Genomic DNA, 20,006 nt, shown 5'->3' with positions numbered 1-20,006 from the left:
GCCCCAGTCCTTCTTTTCACTAGATTAGACATACCCAATTCCAGCAATGAGGTGACTGATTTCAAGACTGTGCAGCTGGTAAACTTGTGTGGAGACCTGATTATGTTTTTGATCATATTTAGACAACTATTTAAAATTCAGTGGGGTTCACAAACTATGGTATATATCAAGCAATTTCTTATTCTTTTATTGCCCTTGTTCATATTCCAAATCAAATATAAGATTGTTGTTCCTTTAATATTTATATTCAGGGTTGACAAAAAGTGTTTAGTTTTTTAAATGGCAAGACTGTGTTAGGGATAGTCACATTGATATTAATAGGAAGCAAGAGATAGGTAGGTCTAAGTAGTTCCAATCTTGTAATGTGATTTAGCAAGAATTGTAGAACATCTGCTTTACTATAACTTGAGCTGATGAAAAAACAAAGTGGATGGCCTTCTTTTCTTATCATGCTAGAAAACTGCTTCATGGTTGGCATTAATTGGCTGCAGACCTCCTTTTTAAAGTCTGTTTCTGTCATCTTCTGGTACCTGTTCAAATTATGTACAAAGAAATGTCGCTAGGTCTTTCGTATCACCTCTGGACTCAGGAAGGAGGGTGAAGCATTTCACAATTCCTTTTTGAATATGAAACTTGGTACACTTGCAGATTGCTGTTTGATTTGTTACTATTATAGCAGAAGTGAAAGAAAATAGTAACTTGCATGAGGAGGTATTTATCAGTCGGGGGTACCTATGCTGGCTGTTTTGTTTTACTACAAGGGACAGGTGGATCTCATCAGGCATATCAAAGGACCAGGTCCCTCTGCACCATTGGTAGGAATTCTGCAATGTTAAGATATTCATGACATCTGAGGAATTGCTCTTTCTAAACCTTTTGAGTGATTATCCAATTTCGCCCTATTGAATTTCAGGATCCAGTGAAAGAAGGAGAGGCAAAGATCAAAGCAGACTATGCCCAGCTGTTTGAAGACATGCAGAATGCATTCCGCAGTTTGGAGGACTAGTAATTCCCACTTCAGTGTTTCTCATTTCAATCTTGTCTTTTACTAGTAGAAGATGAAGATATACATTGTGATGAAGATTACTTATAACTGGAAAAACATTCCAATTTAGTTTGATATTTTGTGTGTCTTTGTGCAAATGTAAAGCAGACTTTGCGAAAGTCCCAGTAAGGCTTGAAGTCTTCTCACCAAATTTAATCCTTCAACTGTTTCTCTTTTTGGAAGAGGATTAAGGTTGTTAAAGTATATATTTCTTCAGGGAGGAAAAGCAGTTAAATCAGTTTTCTACCACAAGTGGTCATGCATGATGCTTCAAAGGTAGTTTTGCTTATTCTTTAATGCTGCTGTTGTGTCTATAATCAATAGAGTTGATCAGAATTGTAGATCACAATATTTTTGTGCAAAAGCTCTTCCCCATTCTTCTTAATGTGCTGAGAAATCTTCAGGATTAGAACTGATGGGCAAAAATGATTCCCAACAGCAGTCTATGCTATGCCATTATTATTTGAGGAAACGTATGCCTTTTGAATGTACATGCGAGTTGTTAAATTATTTTTCTATGCTTTTTATGCTTGGAAATTATGGACCAGAAAAGATCCACCCTTCTTTTATTTCTGGCAATGTTTGCTATTTAGAACTGTAAGTATCCTTATTTGAGCAAATGTAACACTATAAACTTATAAAACTTATAAAAAATGAAAAACCATGGAATAGTTGTACAAAGTATTTTAAATTTGCTGAGGAAGAGAACGTTAAAACCCCAAGCTTTAATTATGAAAAGGCTGCTAATCCTTTCTCACCTCTCTCCTTGTAAAGATCATTATATCCAGTGCTTTCTTATAGCATGTTAATAGCAGGCCTTGAAGATCATATATAATTACAATTTAAATAATGTGAAAGATAATCTTTAAAAGTTTCCTTGATTAAACCTTCTACTGCCATTGTGACATTGCTGCAAAATTTGTCTGAATCCTCTGTGGAATTCTATTTCCTTGAACATTTGTAAATGTATTATAATATGAAGTACGATTATAAATATGATGCAATGAAAACTGGAAACAAGGTTGCTAAACACTATAATCAAGTGATAACATATTTCCTCTTCCTAACCACTTTAACTATAGAGGTGATGGCCCTTCTGTTTCTGGTGTGTCACTCAATTATCAGTTTTGAGCCTTTCAAAAATGTGTTTTTTCCTCATTTAGGCAATGCCAGTTAAATTTAATAACTGCATTTTCAGTTCTTTTGAGTTTTATATTTAGAAAGTTAATTTCATTTATGCTGTGTTTGCAGAACATGATATATGAATAATTAGCACAAAGCAGTTTTGTTTCTTGCTGAAATCCTTATTGATTGTATTATGTTGTAGCATTCTATGCCTAGGAAACTTGATTAACTACTATAACTTTACATATAGTGTATTATGCTGCTTTGTTCTGTGTCTCCCTCACTGTGCAATTTATTTTTGGATAAAAATAAAAAAAAATCTCTGTGTCAGTGTTAGAAAAATGATGCTCATGTCATGATATTACACTCAATTGTTCCAAAAGAAGAGGAATTGATGGGAAGAACAGCATTATATTTATGGCTTTGTGTGTATTTGTTCAAATCTTAAAGAATACAATTGTGTTGATAATATACTATTCTTGCCCTTCATAGAGTGAGTGTTTCTAGCCTTTTAATTGGTGCTCGATGTCAACAAGACATTACAGAATTTAGTAATATAAAAATGAGTAAATTTAAAACTCTGCTTATACAGTATTACCTAAGCACTTCAATACTATATTCAATTATTATCCTAAAGCTGATTGGAAATTATATTGAGATTCAGGATTATATATATTTAAATAATCAGAAGCATCTACTCTCAAGCTTTAGGATGATGTTATTCTATATTTCTTAGAATTGGAATTTGCAGGATTATTGGAAATGCTTTTTTTCTCCATCTAATTTTTTTTATTTCAATTTACATATACATTAACAGTGTGTCATCAGTATATTATAAATCTCTCATTGCATTATATTCATATTAATTCATACTTCTTCAATATTTATTTTCAACCTTACTCTTTCCAGATGCCTACCACCATATCAATTAAACATACCTAATAATACCATTATTCAATTTTCTCTGATTTCATTTTATTTTTTTTAAATGAAAAATTCTCATTTGGCAAGCAGTGTGGTTCCAGGTTTCACCTCTCAATACAAACATGACCATAGTTACCTACTCATTTTATTTAATTTCATATTGCATCATTCTTGTCATTATTAATATTAAGCTTATCCAATTCCAATTCATGTTCTCATATCTTATTTTACGATATTATCTAAAATTCTTACCTCAATTCTATATTCATTCATTCAATTCCAAATCTAATATATCTCATTCCATTTTTCTTAGTATATTCTCAATCTTATTTTACAATATTAATCTAAAATTCTCATATTTTTGTCACATTTGTCATTTTATCAATCCTTACCTGTAAATATAGTTGTCCCCTCTAGTTAATAATTCGAGCCAACCACCTTCATTCTTAATATCAATCTCCCTATCTAGTATAAAACACAAATATATTTTTCTCTGATTCTGCATTATATTTTCTCTATGAATCATCTATACATTACAAAATACTATTTTCAATATATTCTTATACATCCCAACATATTACCTTGCGGAATCCCCTTCCTTATCCCTTTTTTTAATCACCCATTATCTCTCACTCTTTGAACAATGTACCTTCTTTTCATCCTTGTTTGTTTCCTGTTCCTCTTTCTTTTCTGGTCCTTTCTCTTAATTTCCTTTCCCCCTCCTTTTCTCATTCCAGTTATTAAACTTTTCTGTCTCCCTCTTTTGATTTTTCCTTTGCACTTCCTTTTTCTGTTTTTCCCTTCTCTTTAACCATTTTCCAAAACATTCTCCCTTTTATCATCCCATCAGACCACAAATTTTTAATTCTAATTTCTTTTCCCCTCTGCTTGAATAATTGTTGTTCGTCTTTTTGTTCTAAGTTGGCTTCTTCTTTATAGAACTCCTCCCCCTCTGGTTTATTGTGTTCTTGTATATGCTGAGTCACCATTTCTAATTTCTGTAATACATATTTCAAGTTTAATTTTTATGTCCCTTGTATCTTGCATATCCAAACTTATGTCTTGTAAGTCCAGTCTTATATCAACAAGTAGCTCCTCCATTATATCTTCTCCTTTTTCTCTTTCTTTCCTCTTAATAGTTGAAATCCTCTTCTTTGATAGATATATTCAATCCAGAGTCCAGTAGTATATTTCAGCCAATATCTTTTGAGTTTATTTTCAACAATTCATACTCTTGAATCTTTATTCCAAATCTTCTAATTGGCCTCCCAACTGTTTCCCAAATTACTGGGTGGTTCTATGACAATAATAAAGTTCCTTTTATTTTCTTTCAAGTTCCAAGATCCAAAGTCTCAAAAAGACCAGACGCTTGTTTTAAAACATATTAAAGTTTTCCTGTACCATCAGGTGGCGTTCTTGAGTCTTTTCCTTTTTAACTTTTTTTGTTGAATATGATGTTTTTATTAAGTTCGCTAATTTCAATCATTAGCTTTTCTTTTCAACACACTCAATTCCAACATTTAGTTATGCCCTTTAAGTGCCCACAATTCAATATCTGTCCAGTTTAATTTTTAAACCTTTGTTGTGTTAATGTATTTTCCGTTAAATTTCTCCTCCAGATTAGTCCAGTAGAATAATCAAATCCAAATTTAAAAACCCATTTTCTTTCTCATTTTCTTTGGTTGCCGCTTCCACACACTTTCCTCCAAAATAGCTTTTAAATTTGATACCGGGGTACCTCAAAAGCGATGTCCTTTGCCTGGTTCACTACTTCTCTCTCCAGCACAAAACTCCCGCTACTTCTCTCTCCAGCACAAAACTTAGTTTCCCGGAATGTTCTTTGTCTTCGCTGCAGCTTGCCTTCGGGAGGGATTTTCCTGTCAGGGAGGGGAGTTGCAGCTCCCCTCAACCTCCCAGGCGATTTCCCCCTCCTTCACCACCCCACCAGCAAAAGAGCTTGGGCGAAGCCACGCATTATCGCGGATTCCGCACCAACACCAACGAGGAACAAACTGAAAGTCAGAAATGCTTTTTATTGAGTAATTAGGGCAGCATTTTTCTAATTCCCTTCCTTCTCTAGAATGAAAGCTTTTTTCTTCTTGAAAGTTCTTTCTCGTGAATGATGTGTCTTCTCATGGCCTTGAGTAACTATCATACAAATTAGGCTGTATTTGGTCTTAACTTCTGTGAATTGAAATGTAATAAACCTAGATGGATTCCTGGCTGTTCTAGGGGATTTTATTAATAATATAGCGCAAGGAATAGCATATTAGGAAAAGAACATTGCAAAGGCAATTGGAATAAATGCTTATTTGGTGTAAGCTGATGTGAAATTGATGAATGAGAAATTGTCTGTCTTTTGCTTGATCATCTGTTACACCTTTCTTAAATTCTAGTATGTGCAAATAAATAGTCATTGTTTTACATTAAGATGCACTTTTCTCAGTACAGAAAGAGTAAAATCATAGCAATAAATATGTTTTAATCAAATTTAAAATAAACTCTTTATAAGGCAACACTGATTTATATTTGAATGAAAGAAGCAAAGAAAAATGAGCTTGATTTTTATATATAAAAATATTTACACATTTTAATGTTTGCAAACCAATACATACAAATCAGAATTGCACAAATTCCTCCAGAGTAATTAGACTTTCTCTTCTTCCTGTTCTTCAGATTGTTTCCTGGATATTAAGACAGACCAAGTTTGGTCGATTCCTCATACGGCTTAAGAACTCTAATTCATTACAGAAAAACCTCCTCAACTGTCCTGACCCTATTAAAAAAAGAGAACTTTATAATCCATCTTTTTCTCACTAAAAATAATACAAGCACACTGTATCTCAGCCAGCTCCTGGGTAGGTCTTTTCTAATTTAGGGAGAAGGGTGTAGAGAAAATATTACAGGGACCCTTTTTGTTTGTTTTTTTTAAATCATTACTGCCACAAAGAAAGTATAAGTGGAGGAACAAACAAGTGCAACAGTAGTCATATTTATATTGGATATTTATATTAACAGCCCAAGGCTTGCCTAATTAAGATTTGCAATGGAATTCTATTCATCATTGCCTTTATTAAAACCCTTTAAAGAAAAATCAGGAAATGTGTTTGCCTACATCTGAACAGAAGCATACCGTATTTTTACAATATACCAATGGTCCTTATCTGCATAAACCAGACTTACGCCCTTCATCAGATTAGATTTCATCTCCATCAAACTCAATACCGTGATCAATGTTCTCCATCTCTAACTGCTGACATTCCAATTAATATAAGAACAATTTCCTTGAGCCACTTTGTAATATAAATCAGCTTCTCAGGTTCCTGGAATTTTCCTTCCAAAGCAAGGGTGTCAAACTCGCATCATCACAGTGTTGTCATGTGACATATTGGGATGTTTTTCTCCTTCACTAAACTGGGCAGGGGCAGAGCCAGCACGTGATGCACCTGGCCCACGGGCCACAAGTTTGACACCCCTCCTCTAAACCTCTTAATTTAATTGCTAGCAGGGGTTGATTAAACTGATATTTGCTTTAGATATGGAACATCTGACATACTGAAATAAATTTAGCAGCTTCCTTGGGGTTTTATTCATCTATTTTGAAACTTCTGGGATACGTAAGCAATAAGTTGAAGACTATAGTGACGCATCAGGATCGCTATATTGTTAAGTAATTTCTGTATGTTCTGCAAAGCAACATATCACAGGAATAATAAGTTGAATAGTTGCCATAGTTTCTAAAAAAATAATTTCTTTCCTTAGCACTGAAAGCATTGTCTGAGGTTAAAGGCATATAACATACCTGTCTTGAAAGATTTTCTATCCACTCTGAAAGCCAACACTATGGATCGACAGACAAATGGACTTCTGCATAAATTTCTCAAATACTGTGTGAGCAGATCTTGCTCTTCCAGTATCTGTCAAAAACAGATAAATTAGCCTTAAATCTACATTCAAAATCATTAGGCAAAATTTCTTATTCAAGTATTAGCAAATTTCCTAACTCAAAATAAGCCACTTACCCTAGCTCCTGTGCTAATTTCATTATGCTGAAGGCATATACTTCCTTTAATCCGAATATGATTTTGGATGACCTCCCATTCCTTGGGGCTCAAACCCAACACTTGTTGCACCTGTTGGTTCTTGCAAAATACCATAACCTCACTTGTTCCATCTTCTACTAGAATTCTGTGATAATAGGTGGGATTTGAAATAAATATATCACATTCTATTCAGAATAATGGATATCTGTAATTCTATTCTGTATGTCATAATTTGAGTAGCAAATTGAGTGGCCAGCGCCCCCCGTCACATGACCACGTCGGGCGTACAACCAGCATTTATGGCTGATTGGAATGCCTTGCAGGCATGTTTTGAAGATTTTTTTGCCAAAACCCAGCATTTACTTCTAATTTTCGGCAAAATCCTCCCATTGCAAACAATGGGTTCACTTTATAGCCACAGAGGTTGCTTTACATGGCAGCCTTTTTTTACAACCATCACTTAAGCTATGATTAAGTTGATGATTACCCTGTATTCATTTTGATTTTAAATATATTTGGTCAAAAAATAATTTCAGTAGCAAAAAGTTTTGGATTTGAGGATTAAATACTTATATGGACAAAATGAACAAACTATTCAGTGTTCTATATTATAATTTGAACATGCAATATTGCTTTTTCCTATATGCTATTCATATAGGGACAATAAAAATTTATTATTGGCAGTTATAGACAATATTCGTTTTATGATCAGTTGAGGTGCTTTCCCCCAGATAAATGTATACATTTTTTACAAGTACTTACTTAGCTGTAGCTTTAATCATTCCTGTGTGTGAGGAGCAAGAATTGCTACATTCATTGGGCCTTCCCTGGGAAGGGAGAAAATATATTGACAAAATCATGCTAGTTATCATGTTAGTATAAAAATTTATATGGTACTGTTATTTCAGATTACAGGTGTGAAGTTTGAATGACCATATGTTGCTTCATGCAAAATAAAATAATACAATACAGCAATTATGACATGAAGAAAGGAGCTTAGGAATTTCCAAATTCAAATATGGCTGACTAGATACCTCTGTGGAGATGTTGCAGAGATCACAAAACCATTGCATGGATAAAGATAGGATACATGTCAAATGGCAAGTGATTTGTGCTTGGCCCAGATTAAGAGGTTGAAGTGGTATATTGGATAAATAATCTATTGAAAACTTAGGAGTGGAATCCAGTTGTCTGCAAATAAAAAAGAAAAAGGAGCTTTCATCAAATTCTGTAGTTGGATAAGAAGTAAAAAAATGTCAAGCTAACTCTTGAGGTTAATACTCACTTTGGAGAATTATGAGGTGGAGGAGTCAGAATACACACATCACTAGAGGCAATAAAAACACAATAGACATTTCCAAATCTGTAATGAAAAAAGATGGATTTTGGATACGAGTACAGTAATGAGATAAAGAGCCAATGAGAATGGATGTGGAAAAGCAAAAAAAAAAAAGTATGTACAAACAGTACTGAGTTAACAGATTTGGTTCCCTAACTTTGTCTTTAACCTGAATTTTAAATCAGAATTCATATTTACAAACAGGCTGCCTATTAAAAATGATGGATGGCATTGTCCTTCCTTGAGCCAACTAAGAACTGAAGTCAACGCAATATTTTTACGAACTGATGAAAATGATACATATTAAAAATATGTGGCTTAGCAGTTTCTGAAAATACTGTGTGACTTCAGTGTTTTGGAAGCTCAAAGAAGGAAAACACAATTTTTAGTAACAGGCAGTGCATTCATATCTAGTCAATAATGTAATCCATAATCCAGAGAACTTCCAGTGATACCGTGTTTCTCACAAAATAAGGCTGGTCCATTTTTTTTTTGACCCCTGAAAAAACGGCTAGGCCGTCTTTTCGGGGGTGACTTAATTTCCTCCCCCACCTAGAGCAGCCCATGCACACATACCTCTCCATGAGGCTGTTTCTATCGGAAAGCTCCCCAAAGGCAGAGTCCCCAGCCGCTTCGGGGCGAGTCGTGGCTGCCCATGTCCCTCAACATTAGGCAGTGTCTTTCAGGCGATGGAAGCTCCCCAAGGGCAGTCACAAGCCACTTCGATCGGCCGACAGAAACGGCCTCGTGGAGAGGGGATTGTGCATGGGCGCTTGCCCCGAGGCCACTTCTACCGGCCGATCGAAGCGGCTGGTGACTCTGCCTTCAGGGAGCTTCTATCGGCTGATGTTCTATTGGTAGTAGATCGGGGTATTCTAGCCTAGGCTACCTGCAGGGAACTCCTAAAGGCAAGTTTTCTCCCCACTCCCCGCCCTTCCCCCCCATTTCTCTTTACCTCGTGTAGTTCTAACGAACGATGTGAGAAATGGCGGGGAAACGCATGGTTTAAATAGGCCTAAATTTGGCGGGTGGGGCTTAATTTCACCTCATGCCTAGAAATCATGCTGGGCCTTCCTGTTGATGGAGGCCGTATTGTTGGAGAAACATGGTATTAACAAATAGTCACTGAGAAGGGCAGAGAAAGAGCTCGCAGGGTATTTTGGTACACTGCACCTGAAGAAGCATGGCAGTTCTGGAGAGAAATGGGCTGAGAAGACTGGCAAGGGGAGCAAGTGAGAAGATCAGACACACCACATTTGAATGCGAGAGTCATAATGGCAGCCAAGAGAAGATAGGAGGGAGGGAGGAAGGAGTGCTGATAGGTTTAGACAGACGATCACAGGCTATGAAAGGAAGGGAGAAAAAGATGAGATGCATTATAGGTGAAACTCGAAAAATTAGAATATCGTGCAAAAGTTCATTTATTCCAGTAATGCAACTTAAAAGGTGAAACTAATACATGAGATACTCATTACATGCAAAGCAAGATAGTTCAAGCCATGATTTGTCATAATTGAGATGACTATGGCTTACAGCTCATGAAAACCCCAAATCCACTATCTCAGAAAATTAGATTATTACATACAATCAATAAAACAAGCATTGTACATAGAACAATATCGGACCTCTGAAAAGTATAAGCATGCATATGTACTCAGGACTTGGTTTGGGCCCGTTTTGCAGCAATTACCGCTTCAATGTGGCATGGCATGGAAACTATCAGCCTGTGGCACTGCTGAGATCTTATGGAAGACCAGGATGCTTCAACAGCAGCCTTCAGCTCTTCTGCATTGTTCGGTCTCATGTCTCTCCTCTTTCTCTTAGTAATGCCCCATAGATTCTCTATGGGGTTCAGGGCAAGCGAGTTTGCTGGCCAATCAATCACAGTAATCCCATGGTCATTGAACCAAGTTTTGGTGCTTTTGGCAGTGTGGGCAGGTGCCAAGTCCTGCTGGAAAATGAAGTCAGCATCCCCATAAAGCTCGTGAAGTGCTCCAAAATCACCAGGCTGCATTGACCCTGGACTTAATGATGCACAGTGGACCAACACCAGCAGATGACATGACTCCCCAAATCAACAGACTCTGGAAACTTCACACTGGACTTCAAGCATCTTGCAGTGTGTGCCTCTCCATTCTTCCTCCAGATTCTGGGTCCTTGGTTTCCAAATGAGATGCAAAAGTTGCTCTCATCAGAAAAGAGGACCTTGGACCACTGAGCAACAGACCAGTTCTGTTTTTCTTTAGACCAGGTAAGACGCTTCTGATGTTTGTTGTTCAGGAGCGGCTTGACGACATTTGAAGCCCATGTCCAGGATCCGTCTGTGTGCAGTGGCTCTTGATGCACTGACTCCAGCCTTAGTCCACTCCTTGTGAAAGTCCCCAACACTTTTGAATGGCCTTTTCCTGACAATCCTCTTCAGGCTGTGGTTATTCCTGCTGCTTGTGCACCTTTTTCTTCCACACTTTCCCCTTCCACATAACTTTTTATTAATGTGCTTTGATACAGCACTTTGGGAACATCCAACTTCTTTTGCAATTATCTTTTGAGGCTTTCCCTCCTTATGAAGGGTGTCAATGATGGTTTTCTGCACAACTGTCAGGTCAGCAGTCTTTCCCATGATTGTGATTCCTACCGAACTAGACTGAGAGACCATTTAAAGGCTCAGGAACCCTTTGCAGGTGTTATGGCTTAATTGGCTGATTAGAGTGGGACACTTTGAGCCTAGAATATTGAACCTTTTCACAATATTCTAATTTTCTGAGATTGTGGATTTGGAGTTTTCATGAGCTGTAAACCATAAACATCTCAATTATGACAAATCACGGCTTGAACTATCTTGTTTTGGATGTAATGAGTCTATCTCATATATTAGGTTCGCCTTTTAAGTTGTATCACTGAAATAAATGAACTTTTGCACGATATTCTAATTTTTCGAGTTTCACCTGTAGTCTTGCTTGGTTCATCCTGTAAGACCTCTCCAGACTGTCTCTTTGCCGAAGCCCAGAACAACTCAGTTTCAGTTCAATCAGAACCAGTTCAGAATAGTCTTAACTATATTTCTAAGTCAAAGTATATTTTGTGTATGAAACAAAATACATTTTCTATTCTGTGGATATCCCAAATGGTAGCCATTACAAGATATTAGTAAAAACTGCAACGTAGTCCGGTCATCAAAAACCAAAGCCTGAGCTCTTTTCACTAATAGCAGTGAAAGCAAATCCTATAAATTTGCTTTACTGTATTCCCTTGTTCATCACTGGTATCATTTTGAACACTTGCTAAACAAATGGTTGTAACTTGTATTATTACCACAGGCGAGCAGATATTAACAATGCCATGATATATAGTGAATAATAATAACATGATGCTTCAGTACCTCTGGGCTCAAAACTTACCTGGAAACTTTGCACTGTAAACCCCGAAACAAAATTCTAGCTCCAGGCAACAAACCCCACAGATATGGCACAAAAGCAGCTTGAATATAGATATCCAGAAGAATTGAAGAATCACGTGCAGGTGCTATGCTTAGCTTCATAGTACAATTCCAAGGCAAGAGGCCACCTAAATTAGTAGAAGACAATTTGCTCTCAGGTTGATCTTAAAACCATTTTAGCTCTAGGCCAATGATGGCTAACCTTTTCGGCACCAAGTACCCAAAGTGTGCATGCACACATCCAGAAAATGAAATGTGCGTGCACCCCCCCCATGCATGCACCCCCCCTCCCACATGCACCCCACCCCCCAATGCATGTGCAACAGAGACACGAAGACCAGCTGGCCGGTGGGAGGCATACGCAGCAGAGCTGAGCTGGGGTGACAGTTCACGTGCCCACAGAGAGGGCTCTGCTTGCCACCTCTGGCATATGTGCCATAAGATTGCCATCAGGGCTCTAGGCTATAGAAAATATATTTTTCCTCTTGCAGAGTAATTCTCACCAATATATTCTGAATAAACTGGCTAGTTTACCCGCATTGTCTCAGCAATGCTTATAAATATTTACACATTTTCTAAATAGTTACCGTTTTTCTGAGCAGAGACATCTGTTTCTGCCTTCTTTCCAGAATGAGAGTCACACAAAATTCTTTCTGTTATTTCTCCAGAAAAAGATACGAGAGAACCTTTGGAGCTGATGAGGGAACATTTAATTTATTACATTTCCTGCTTTTCATCCAAAACAGAGATTAAGGTAATCTGGTAAGTATAAACTACAGTACACAACTCTAGATTAAAAATACTAACCCTAGATTAAAAATAACATAAATAAAATAAAATCCGTAAGATACCAGCATCTTCTAAATTAAAATTCTGTTCAACAACAAATTTAAAAGGTTTTTCAAGGTACTGTCTGCTTCCAGTTTTAAACACTGGAAAAAGAACAGACATACTTAGTATATCGATTATTTAAGTTTAAATTTGCTTCCTACATCATTCAGTCACTAGAAGTACTAAATTTTGGCTTCTTAAATACTAACACTATTTGAAGAAAAGTGACTGCCTGCCAAATGTTTGCTTGATAATCATGGAACAAAGAGAAAGGGTTCTCCTAAAGATCTTAAAACTAAGTTCAGTCTTCTAAAATCTTCCAGTAAATTAAGCAATCGGTATCATCGTTTTGAATTGTGCCTACACATTTAAAAACATTTTCATCATTTCTATTCCAAAACTGTATTTTAAAAGCAATTTCTGGAATCAACTCATTCATAAGACAGAGGTCCCTCAGATGCCAATTCCAAAATCTAGAAATACACAGTGAAAATGCCTTCTATCTTTTCCCAGCAAAGATTTCCATTGTTACCAGACACAGGACATCCTCCAAAAATAGCCTCAATAATTAGACATATTCATAAAAGAAAAAGTAGATTTTTAAATACTGTTAGCAAAACCATCTGGAACATTGAAGACTCTAAACAGAAACAGAAATTTTCCTGAAAGGAGCGCATACTCAAGTCTCCTTTAAAGAAAGCCAGGATAAATGCAGATGAAATGGCAACTCAAATGGAAACCCATCCTGGAGATGCCATTTACTTATCCAATATACTTCTGTGTGTTATATGTATATATACATATGTATATGCATGTTTATATATGCATTACAAGCTACACTCCAGGGAAAGACAGTTCCTGAGAAATAGTAACTGAATTAAAAACTACTTGTTAAAATGTAGTAAAATAATAAAACCCATTTAGTAAATGATTCTTCTCTGTGTGTATATTTTGTCTTATACACAGATCACACTCACATGAAAACATGCATACATACATGCACACATTCAAAGAGTCTTCTTCCAGCAGAAATAATAAAAAGGGAAAATGGCTGGGGGCAGGCTTGCACTTAATTTGGGTTTGCTTATTTTTAGCTGAGTGTTGCAGTTGTAGTTTTTGCAAAGAATAACAATGACTTCATTTGCTTGTCAGGATACACAAGAATCCCATCATGTCCTAGCTGTAAATGATAGCTAAATCTTAAATTATGATTTTGTTCACTCACAAAGCAAGAAAACTGAATTAAAGTATACTACGTTTAGTGTGAAAAAGCAGCCTGGATATACCTTGTGTCTCTCTCCAACTCTTTTCCATCTTGTGCTTCAAAATTAGTTTATACTGTATTGTTAGCCAAGATAACAATGCAAACCAGTAGTGTATGACTTTTAAAAAGTAGAGCAATGGATACCTGTATTCCATTCCATTTGCTTAAAGACCATAATTACAATTTCCACAATAAATCAGTAATCAAAAAAGAAAATACATTTTACCTCAGACTGAGTATTTCTGCAATGGAGAACATTTTTTGCTCTCTTTTTAACATGTCTGACATGGGCTGAAAAAGAAAAAATAAATATATTCATCCATTGTTCTGCTCCTTCACATCATGAACCTACTCTACTGGCATTAAAATTGTTCACTTCTACTCATGCCTAGGACTCTCTGCATTAGGCTGTTAGTTCATTTTCTTCCCAAATCAAAATAGAAATGACTGGCAGAAATTCAGAAATACAAATTAACCTACCTGAGAAATTTGTCTCACATGATGTACATAGGCCCCATCTGGGAAGGGCAGAAAAAAGGAACAGCTCGAATTTGATTTGTTTGCTGGAGCCAGTGAGGAACACTTTTTATCAAAAATATCCAAATCCTGAAAAAACATAGCCAATTGAGACCTATCATAGAATCAAACAGTATTCAGACACCTCCGCTATAAGAAATCTTGAAATTTGAAATAGAAAAAATTGGGCTAGAAGGCCCAATCACTGATTTTTATTCTTCCCAAGTAAATCAGCAAAAGCCCAGAAATAAATTTTAATTTCTTTTAGTCTTACCGTGCACTGAGGTAGAATGAGCTGGTACAGATGGTCAACATGTAGAAATGGGAACCAGTGCAGAGAGTTCTTCAGAAACAATAACAATATCTGAAAAATAATTTGAGAAGTCCATAACAAAAGAAACCTAAATTTTACCATAAGACTGTTGGTGGTGAGATGTAAGATAAAGTTCCACATTAGTATTCCTAGTTTGCGTAGAACAGCAAACTTGGGGGTAAAACTGGACTTGTGTTATAGTGGCCAAATTGTGCCAAAACTGATTGGCACTGTCCTTACTATTGGCAGGGAATGCTGTATGGGCACAACGAAGGCTGATAACTTGGTATATAACTAAAACGTATTTTGTAAAACTATGGCAAGCAGCAAAGGACAATGTCCATGAGTCTATTTAAGGACAACCACAACACATGACTTTGTTAACAGAGAATAAAAAATGATAAAGAGTAAATTATTATATATTTCTGGAACTAAGAGCAAGAACAGATTAATAGATCTGACTGAAGATAGCCCAATCTTGAACTAATATATTTTGAGGTATAGGCTTAATTCTGTATCAAAGAGCTAAAGTATAAACAAAAAAGTATGAATTGATGACATTGTTTGTTCTGGATGTCATAAACTGATAACTACACAGCACACAATTATGATTATGGAAGAACAAGAGGAATGCAACATTCTGAATGAATGCAGTCATGTGCCATTTCTCCACTTAGTTTCACCCTTACTTTCTGCTGGGCTTCGCTGGTCTGTTCAAAAGTAAGCTCCTCCTGTTCTTCACTTTCTCCAAGACTGTGGCATAGCTTAGGTTTGCCCATCCATAAAACTGTGGCCTGAAAGCAGAGCTGCATTGTCTGCCCATTTTCAGACTTGCTTTCTGAATTGTGGAGGTAGTTGCGCCATGCAAGTCCTTCCTTTTGAATCAGCAAAAACAGGCGAGATACACAAGTGATTTTCTCAGTACTGTTCCTGAAATGCTCTGGCTCCCTGGTATTTGGTTCTTCTATTTCCTTTCCTTTCCTTTTAGTTTTCCTTACTGAGGGTCTCAGATCAGTTGTTGACCTGCCACTATTTTTCACATCACAGGAGGTCTGATGATAAATAGTAGGACTTTTTTTGGCTCCCTTTTCAAGAATATGAAGAACTTTCACATCCTCAAAATAAAACTGTGCATAAAGCCTGAGAAGAGAAAAGCAGAAAAGTAGCATGAGTGCAGTTCTAGAGATGTTATAGGGAGAAAGAAACAAACTACAGAATCAGGACCTCAAATAATTATAATGATTTTTCTGTAATGGACAAAGTGTATCCTATAATGGGTTGCTCCTTCATTTCATTCTCGGTTAGATCTATTGTAGAGTTATGAATCTAATACTACTTTCATTAAAAAGTTAGAGAAACAAAATGGGTGGAAGTTCATCAGAGGGAGATCCAGCTGAGAATGGAACTTCATTTCTGAGAGATTCAGTCATTAGGTGCAATGTCACCTGACCACACCAAACTCCAAACATACAGAGAATACAGGAACTTTTAATCAAGAGAAAATCAGAATAAAGGAAAATATTCAAAATTCAGTGAAGCCATATTAGTACATTTTTCATATTAGGTTTCTTCATAGTTCTAAAACAATGTTTTACATTTGGCTTTTTCATCCGCATCTTTGACTTGTTCTATGCTTTTCTTAAAACTTTATATGATTAATAATGATACTTGGGTATTTAATTTTTGATTGATAATATGAGCTTTTATGTAATGTAACTGTAATTGAAGACTACGAAATGGATGCACAAAATAATTTGTAAACCAACCGGCACACTGTTTGTATACCTATGGAAGAAAGTTTGATGTTTTTATGTTTTGTTTGTTTATGTTTGTTTTTAAAAACCAATAAAATTTACAAAAAAAAACCTTTATATGTTTAAACAAATGGATACCTGCCTTTTCTTTTTCTTTATATGCTTGGCTGTAATTGGCTGTTGTGAAGAAGAAAAGTCATTTTGAGGAAATTGCTCTGTAATTAGCTGAAAAATATTCACCTGGAGGAGGCACCCTATAGTTGAAAAAAATGAAATCATCATTAAGCAAAGTTAACAACTATGCAAAACATAGCAGAGAAAGCTGAAGAAACAATTTCTCCTCAAGACCCACCTTAGCAATGGTGATGTAAGACATGACCAGGCTGAGCCCAAGGGAGGGGTCAAATGTATCATCAGTCATGAGTCCCTTCACACCCACAAGAGATCTAAGCCCAGCCCACCTTGAATTTCTCCTACTCTTATGTCTCTCTAATTTCCCTTAGCTGTTAGTAGTTCAGATTCTTTTAGCAAGCTTAAGCTTGCAATAAATCTTTTTATCCATTTGAACCATCTGGATCTCCCCATTTGTTTGACACTTAACAGGTGCCTCTGACCAATTCTAGCTTCAGGTGAAATGAGATACTAAGCTTCAGTTCCTTATTTCTCTCATTATACCTGAAGCTAGATAGAATTGGTCAGAGGCATCTCTGCTAAATAAGAAGAAAAATAGTTCATTCCTAGCAGACAGTGAATGACTTTTTTGGTTATTTTTTTAATACACACTAGTATAAACTCTGCAATCTCCCTATCTCTATTCAGCAATGCTTCATTTCAACAATGTGATCTGGACTTTTAGCATTTGTAGTAAAACAAGTGCTATATTCAGCTAGCTGTTAGGGCCATTTGTGTTCTGCATCTAGTTTCTGGATTCAGTCAGAGATGAAAAGTGCCCAGTGGGTCTCTTTCAACCCAGAATGACTGGAAACTTCTCTTCTGCACATGCCGTTGGTGTAACTGCCCAAATAACTTCTTCTGCCTCTCTTTCCCTCTTCTTCAGTGTTCAGAAGCAGCTACTTTCACTTCCATATAGCATGCTGTGCAAATAGCACACTGCTTGCAGAAGAACTATTTTCACTTTGCTGACTGTTGGGCATCAAAATTTAAAAGCTGGTAAACATTTTATGCATATATACCATGAGAGCTTCCAACTGTCAATTAAAATTTATCTTAAAACTGTTTTTGTAATAAAATCTCAGGCTTGTGTAGATCCCTAGATCACGAGAGAAGCCTTTTCCTCCAAAATCATGTCACAATAGAAAGAGAATACTTTCATTTTATTTATGGCAGAGCTGGTTAAAATTGTTTCCTTAAAAGAACTGCACTTCTGCAAACTTGTATTTCCTCAAGTCTGCTGATACTTCCCTCTTTTCCAGCTGTACAAATATCACTCAAATAACTAAATAGGAATACAAAAAATAAGATTATCTGCTAAAATTGCATGGACTACCACAGAGGTCCCCAACTCCAGGCTCATGGACCGGCACAGGTCTGCAGCATGCCAGGAACCCTGCCATAAAAACAGCATGTAAAACCACCACCACCGCCCCGGTCCATGGAAAAACCTTTCTCCCTGGAACCAGTCTCTGGTGCCCCAAAGATTGGGGGCTGCTGGCCTACCAGACATTTTCTATAGCAATGGTATAGTTTTTCTTTCTAAACTCTGTCTTTTGTAACCAGTGATACATACTATCTTGAATTTGCACAAGAACTGGCAGTTTCTACGCTAATATTCTGTAGAATCTCATAGTATAGCTGCTATTAAGTGGCCCATTATTCTATATTTCCTCCAAATTATAGATAAAACTCAGTGAAATAAATATTGAACATACCTATTAGTGATGTGTCAGTGAATGGTCTACAATCCTTGTGGAATATTATACAAGGAAGACTGTTACTTCTGTCTCGTAATTGGAGGGAACCGCTATTGGAATACTCTAGCACTCCAAGCAACAGCTATCCTCCCACCCAAAAAATAAAAGGTGATTATTAGCCATTAGCCATTGACAGGAAAAGAATAAAACTATTCACTAATTATATTATATGCTTATAAAAATACTTTTTTGCCTATTTTTCTAGGAGTATCTAAACAACATTTTTTTTTACAGTACTAGAGAACTAGTGTCAGATCTGCCATCTTCAGCTTGATGCTTCACTGGCATTCTGCCATCAGTCATTGGAGGAGGGGAAGGAGAGGAAATAGGCATTTGGCATGTTAGGAGTAGAGGTGATCAAGAGGGAGGGTGGATGACAGGCTTGACGGAAACCCAGAGGTGTGAGAAATAGCTTGTTCCAGACTTCAAGGAAGTAGAGCCCGAGAAAGGAATGTGAATTGCACCAAACATCCCAGCTGTTCCCCAAAATCTGGTCAAAGGTGAACTAGTCAAGAGGGAAGGGCCAGGAAGAAGGGGAAAATTTTACAACCTTTTGGGCGGGAACTTTAGTTCTAGTCTGCTTTGTTTGCAACCACTCATCTTTAGTAAAAGGACCTATAGCTTCATGCAAATGGAATCAGCTAGGGACCTAGCTGAGGCAAGTCTGATAACTAATTTGATGTATTGGTCAAAGTGTTAGGCTGGAAACTGAATTTTAGTCAGACACAAAGCCAGTTGGTTGACTTTGGGCCAGTCACTCTTTCTTAGCCCTAGGAAGGAGGCAAGCACTAATCACTTTTGAAAGAAACTGCAGGGAAATGTCCTTGCATTTGCCAGGAGTCAACATACATGGACAGTATAGCAGGAGTGAGTAAATTCATGTTTATTCTTTCTCTCAATCCTTGAGAATATGTCATACTTACCAATGGAGGATTAAAACATTCAGGTGACAAAATGCAGTAGTTCTGGGCCAATCTGCAATTTAGTTCTTGGATATTTAGGTTGCAGATCTTTGAGGCAGAATGCAACTGCTCCAATGGGTCACAGCTTTCCCAGCATCTCCTCTCAATCATACTATACAGTTGGACAAAATGTGGAATCTGATATGGTGGCTCCAGAATCTCGTACTAGGAAAAGATTTAGGACAGGAGTCTGCAACCTTAAACATTCAGCATTTGGACCCATTTCCCACAGAAAAGAAAACACCACAAAACCTGGATGGACATGGCCAACGCCACCTCACTCCCCGCTGTCACATGACCTCCCCAAGCCATGCCTACCCAGATTTTGTGGCTCCCGCTATTTTCTGTGGGAAATGGGTCTCTCTCATCTCTCTCCCTCTCATTTGTTTTTCTTTTTCCTATCCCTCTCCCTCTCTTTCTCTCCCTTCTCTCTCATTTGTTTCCCTCTCTTTTCCCTCATTTTCATTCTTTCCCTCTAGCTCTCATGTCTCTCCTCCTCTCTCTCATTTGTTTCTTTTTCCTC

General features: G+C 36.8%; 2 protein-coding genes across 7 annotated transcripts in view; one reads left to right on the top strand and one right to left on the bottom strand.

Annotated features, from left to right (window-relative positions):
• ATP6V1A (ATPase H+ transporting V1 subunit A) overlaps window positions 1-2,512 on the top strand; it is a 33,373-nt gene extending 30,861 nt beyond the window's left edge. For all 3 annotated transcript variants that reach the window (XM_026713190.2, XM_087926176.1, XM_087926177.1), the window contains exon 15: window positions 914-2,512. In XM_026713190.2, coding sequence (XP_026568975.1) covers window positions 914-1,006 — 93 coding nt within the window. In that variant the 3' untranslated portion in view covers window positions 1,007-2,512. The remainder of the gene's footprint in view (window positions 1-913) is intronic.
• CTC1 (CST telomere replication complex component 1) overlaps window positions 1-20,006 on the bottom strand; it is a 40,587-nt gene that overhangs the window by 6,312 nt on the left and 14,269 nt on the right. For 2 of the 4 annotated variants that reach the window (XM_026713187.2, XM_026713189.2), the window contains exons 9-23: window positions 19,445-19,648; window positions 18,480-18,603; window positions 16,733-16,844; window positions 15,526-15,976; window positions 14,798-14,887; window positions 14,488-14,613; window positions 14,234-14,298; window positions 12,500-12,606; window positions 11,875-12,040; window positions 8,423-8,500; window positions 8,172-8,328; window positions 7,900-7,964; window positions 7,117-7,282; window positions 6,897-7,011; window positions 5,557-5,870 (exon numbers count right to left, since the gene is read on the bottom strand). In XM_026713187.2, the coding sequence (XP_026568972.1) occupies window positions 5,767-5,870; window positions 6,897-7,011; window positions 7,117-7,282; window positions 7,900-7,964; window positions 8,172-8,328; window positions 8,423-8,500; window positions 11,875-12,040; window positions 12,500-12,606; window positions 14,234-14,298; window positions 14,488-14,613; window positions 14,798-14,887; window positions 15,526-15,976; window positions 16,733-16,844; window positions 18,480-18,603; window positions 19,445-19,648 (2,130 nt within the window). In that variant the 3' untranslated portion in view covers window positions 5,557-5,766. Of the gene's footprint in view, window positions 1-5,556; window positions 5,871-6,896; window positions 7,012-7,116; window positions 7,283-7,899; window positions 7,965-8,171; window positions 8,329-8,422; window positions 8,501-11,874; window positions 12,041-12,499; window positions 12,607-14,233; window positions 14,299-14,487; window positions 14,614-14,797; window positions 14,888-15,525; window positions 15,977-16,732; window positions 16,845-18,479; window positions 18,604-19,444; window positions 19,649-20,006 lie in introns of those variants that run through there. The other 2 variants (XM_087926174.1, XR_015742065.1) reach the window with 2 other exon arrangements.

The sequence above is a fragment of the Pseudonaja textilis genome, chromosome 2 (genome assembly GCF_049901715.1).
Source record: "Pseudonaja textilis isolate UNSWEBS1 chromosome 2, rPseTex1.2, whole genome shotgun sequence".
NCBI lineage: Eukaryota > Metazoa > Chordata > Lepidosauria > Squamata > Elapidae > Pseudonaja > Pseudonaja textilis.
Note: the sequence above shows the minus strand (reverse complement) of the source record. Positions and strands in the feature narration are given on the sequence as shown.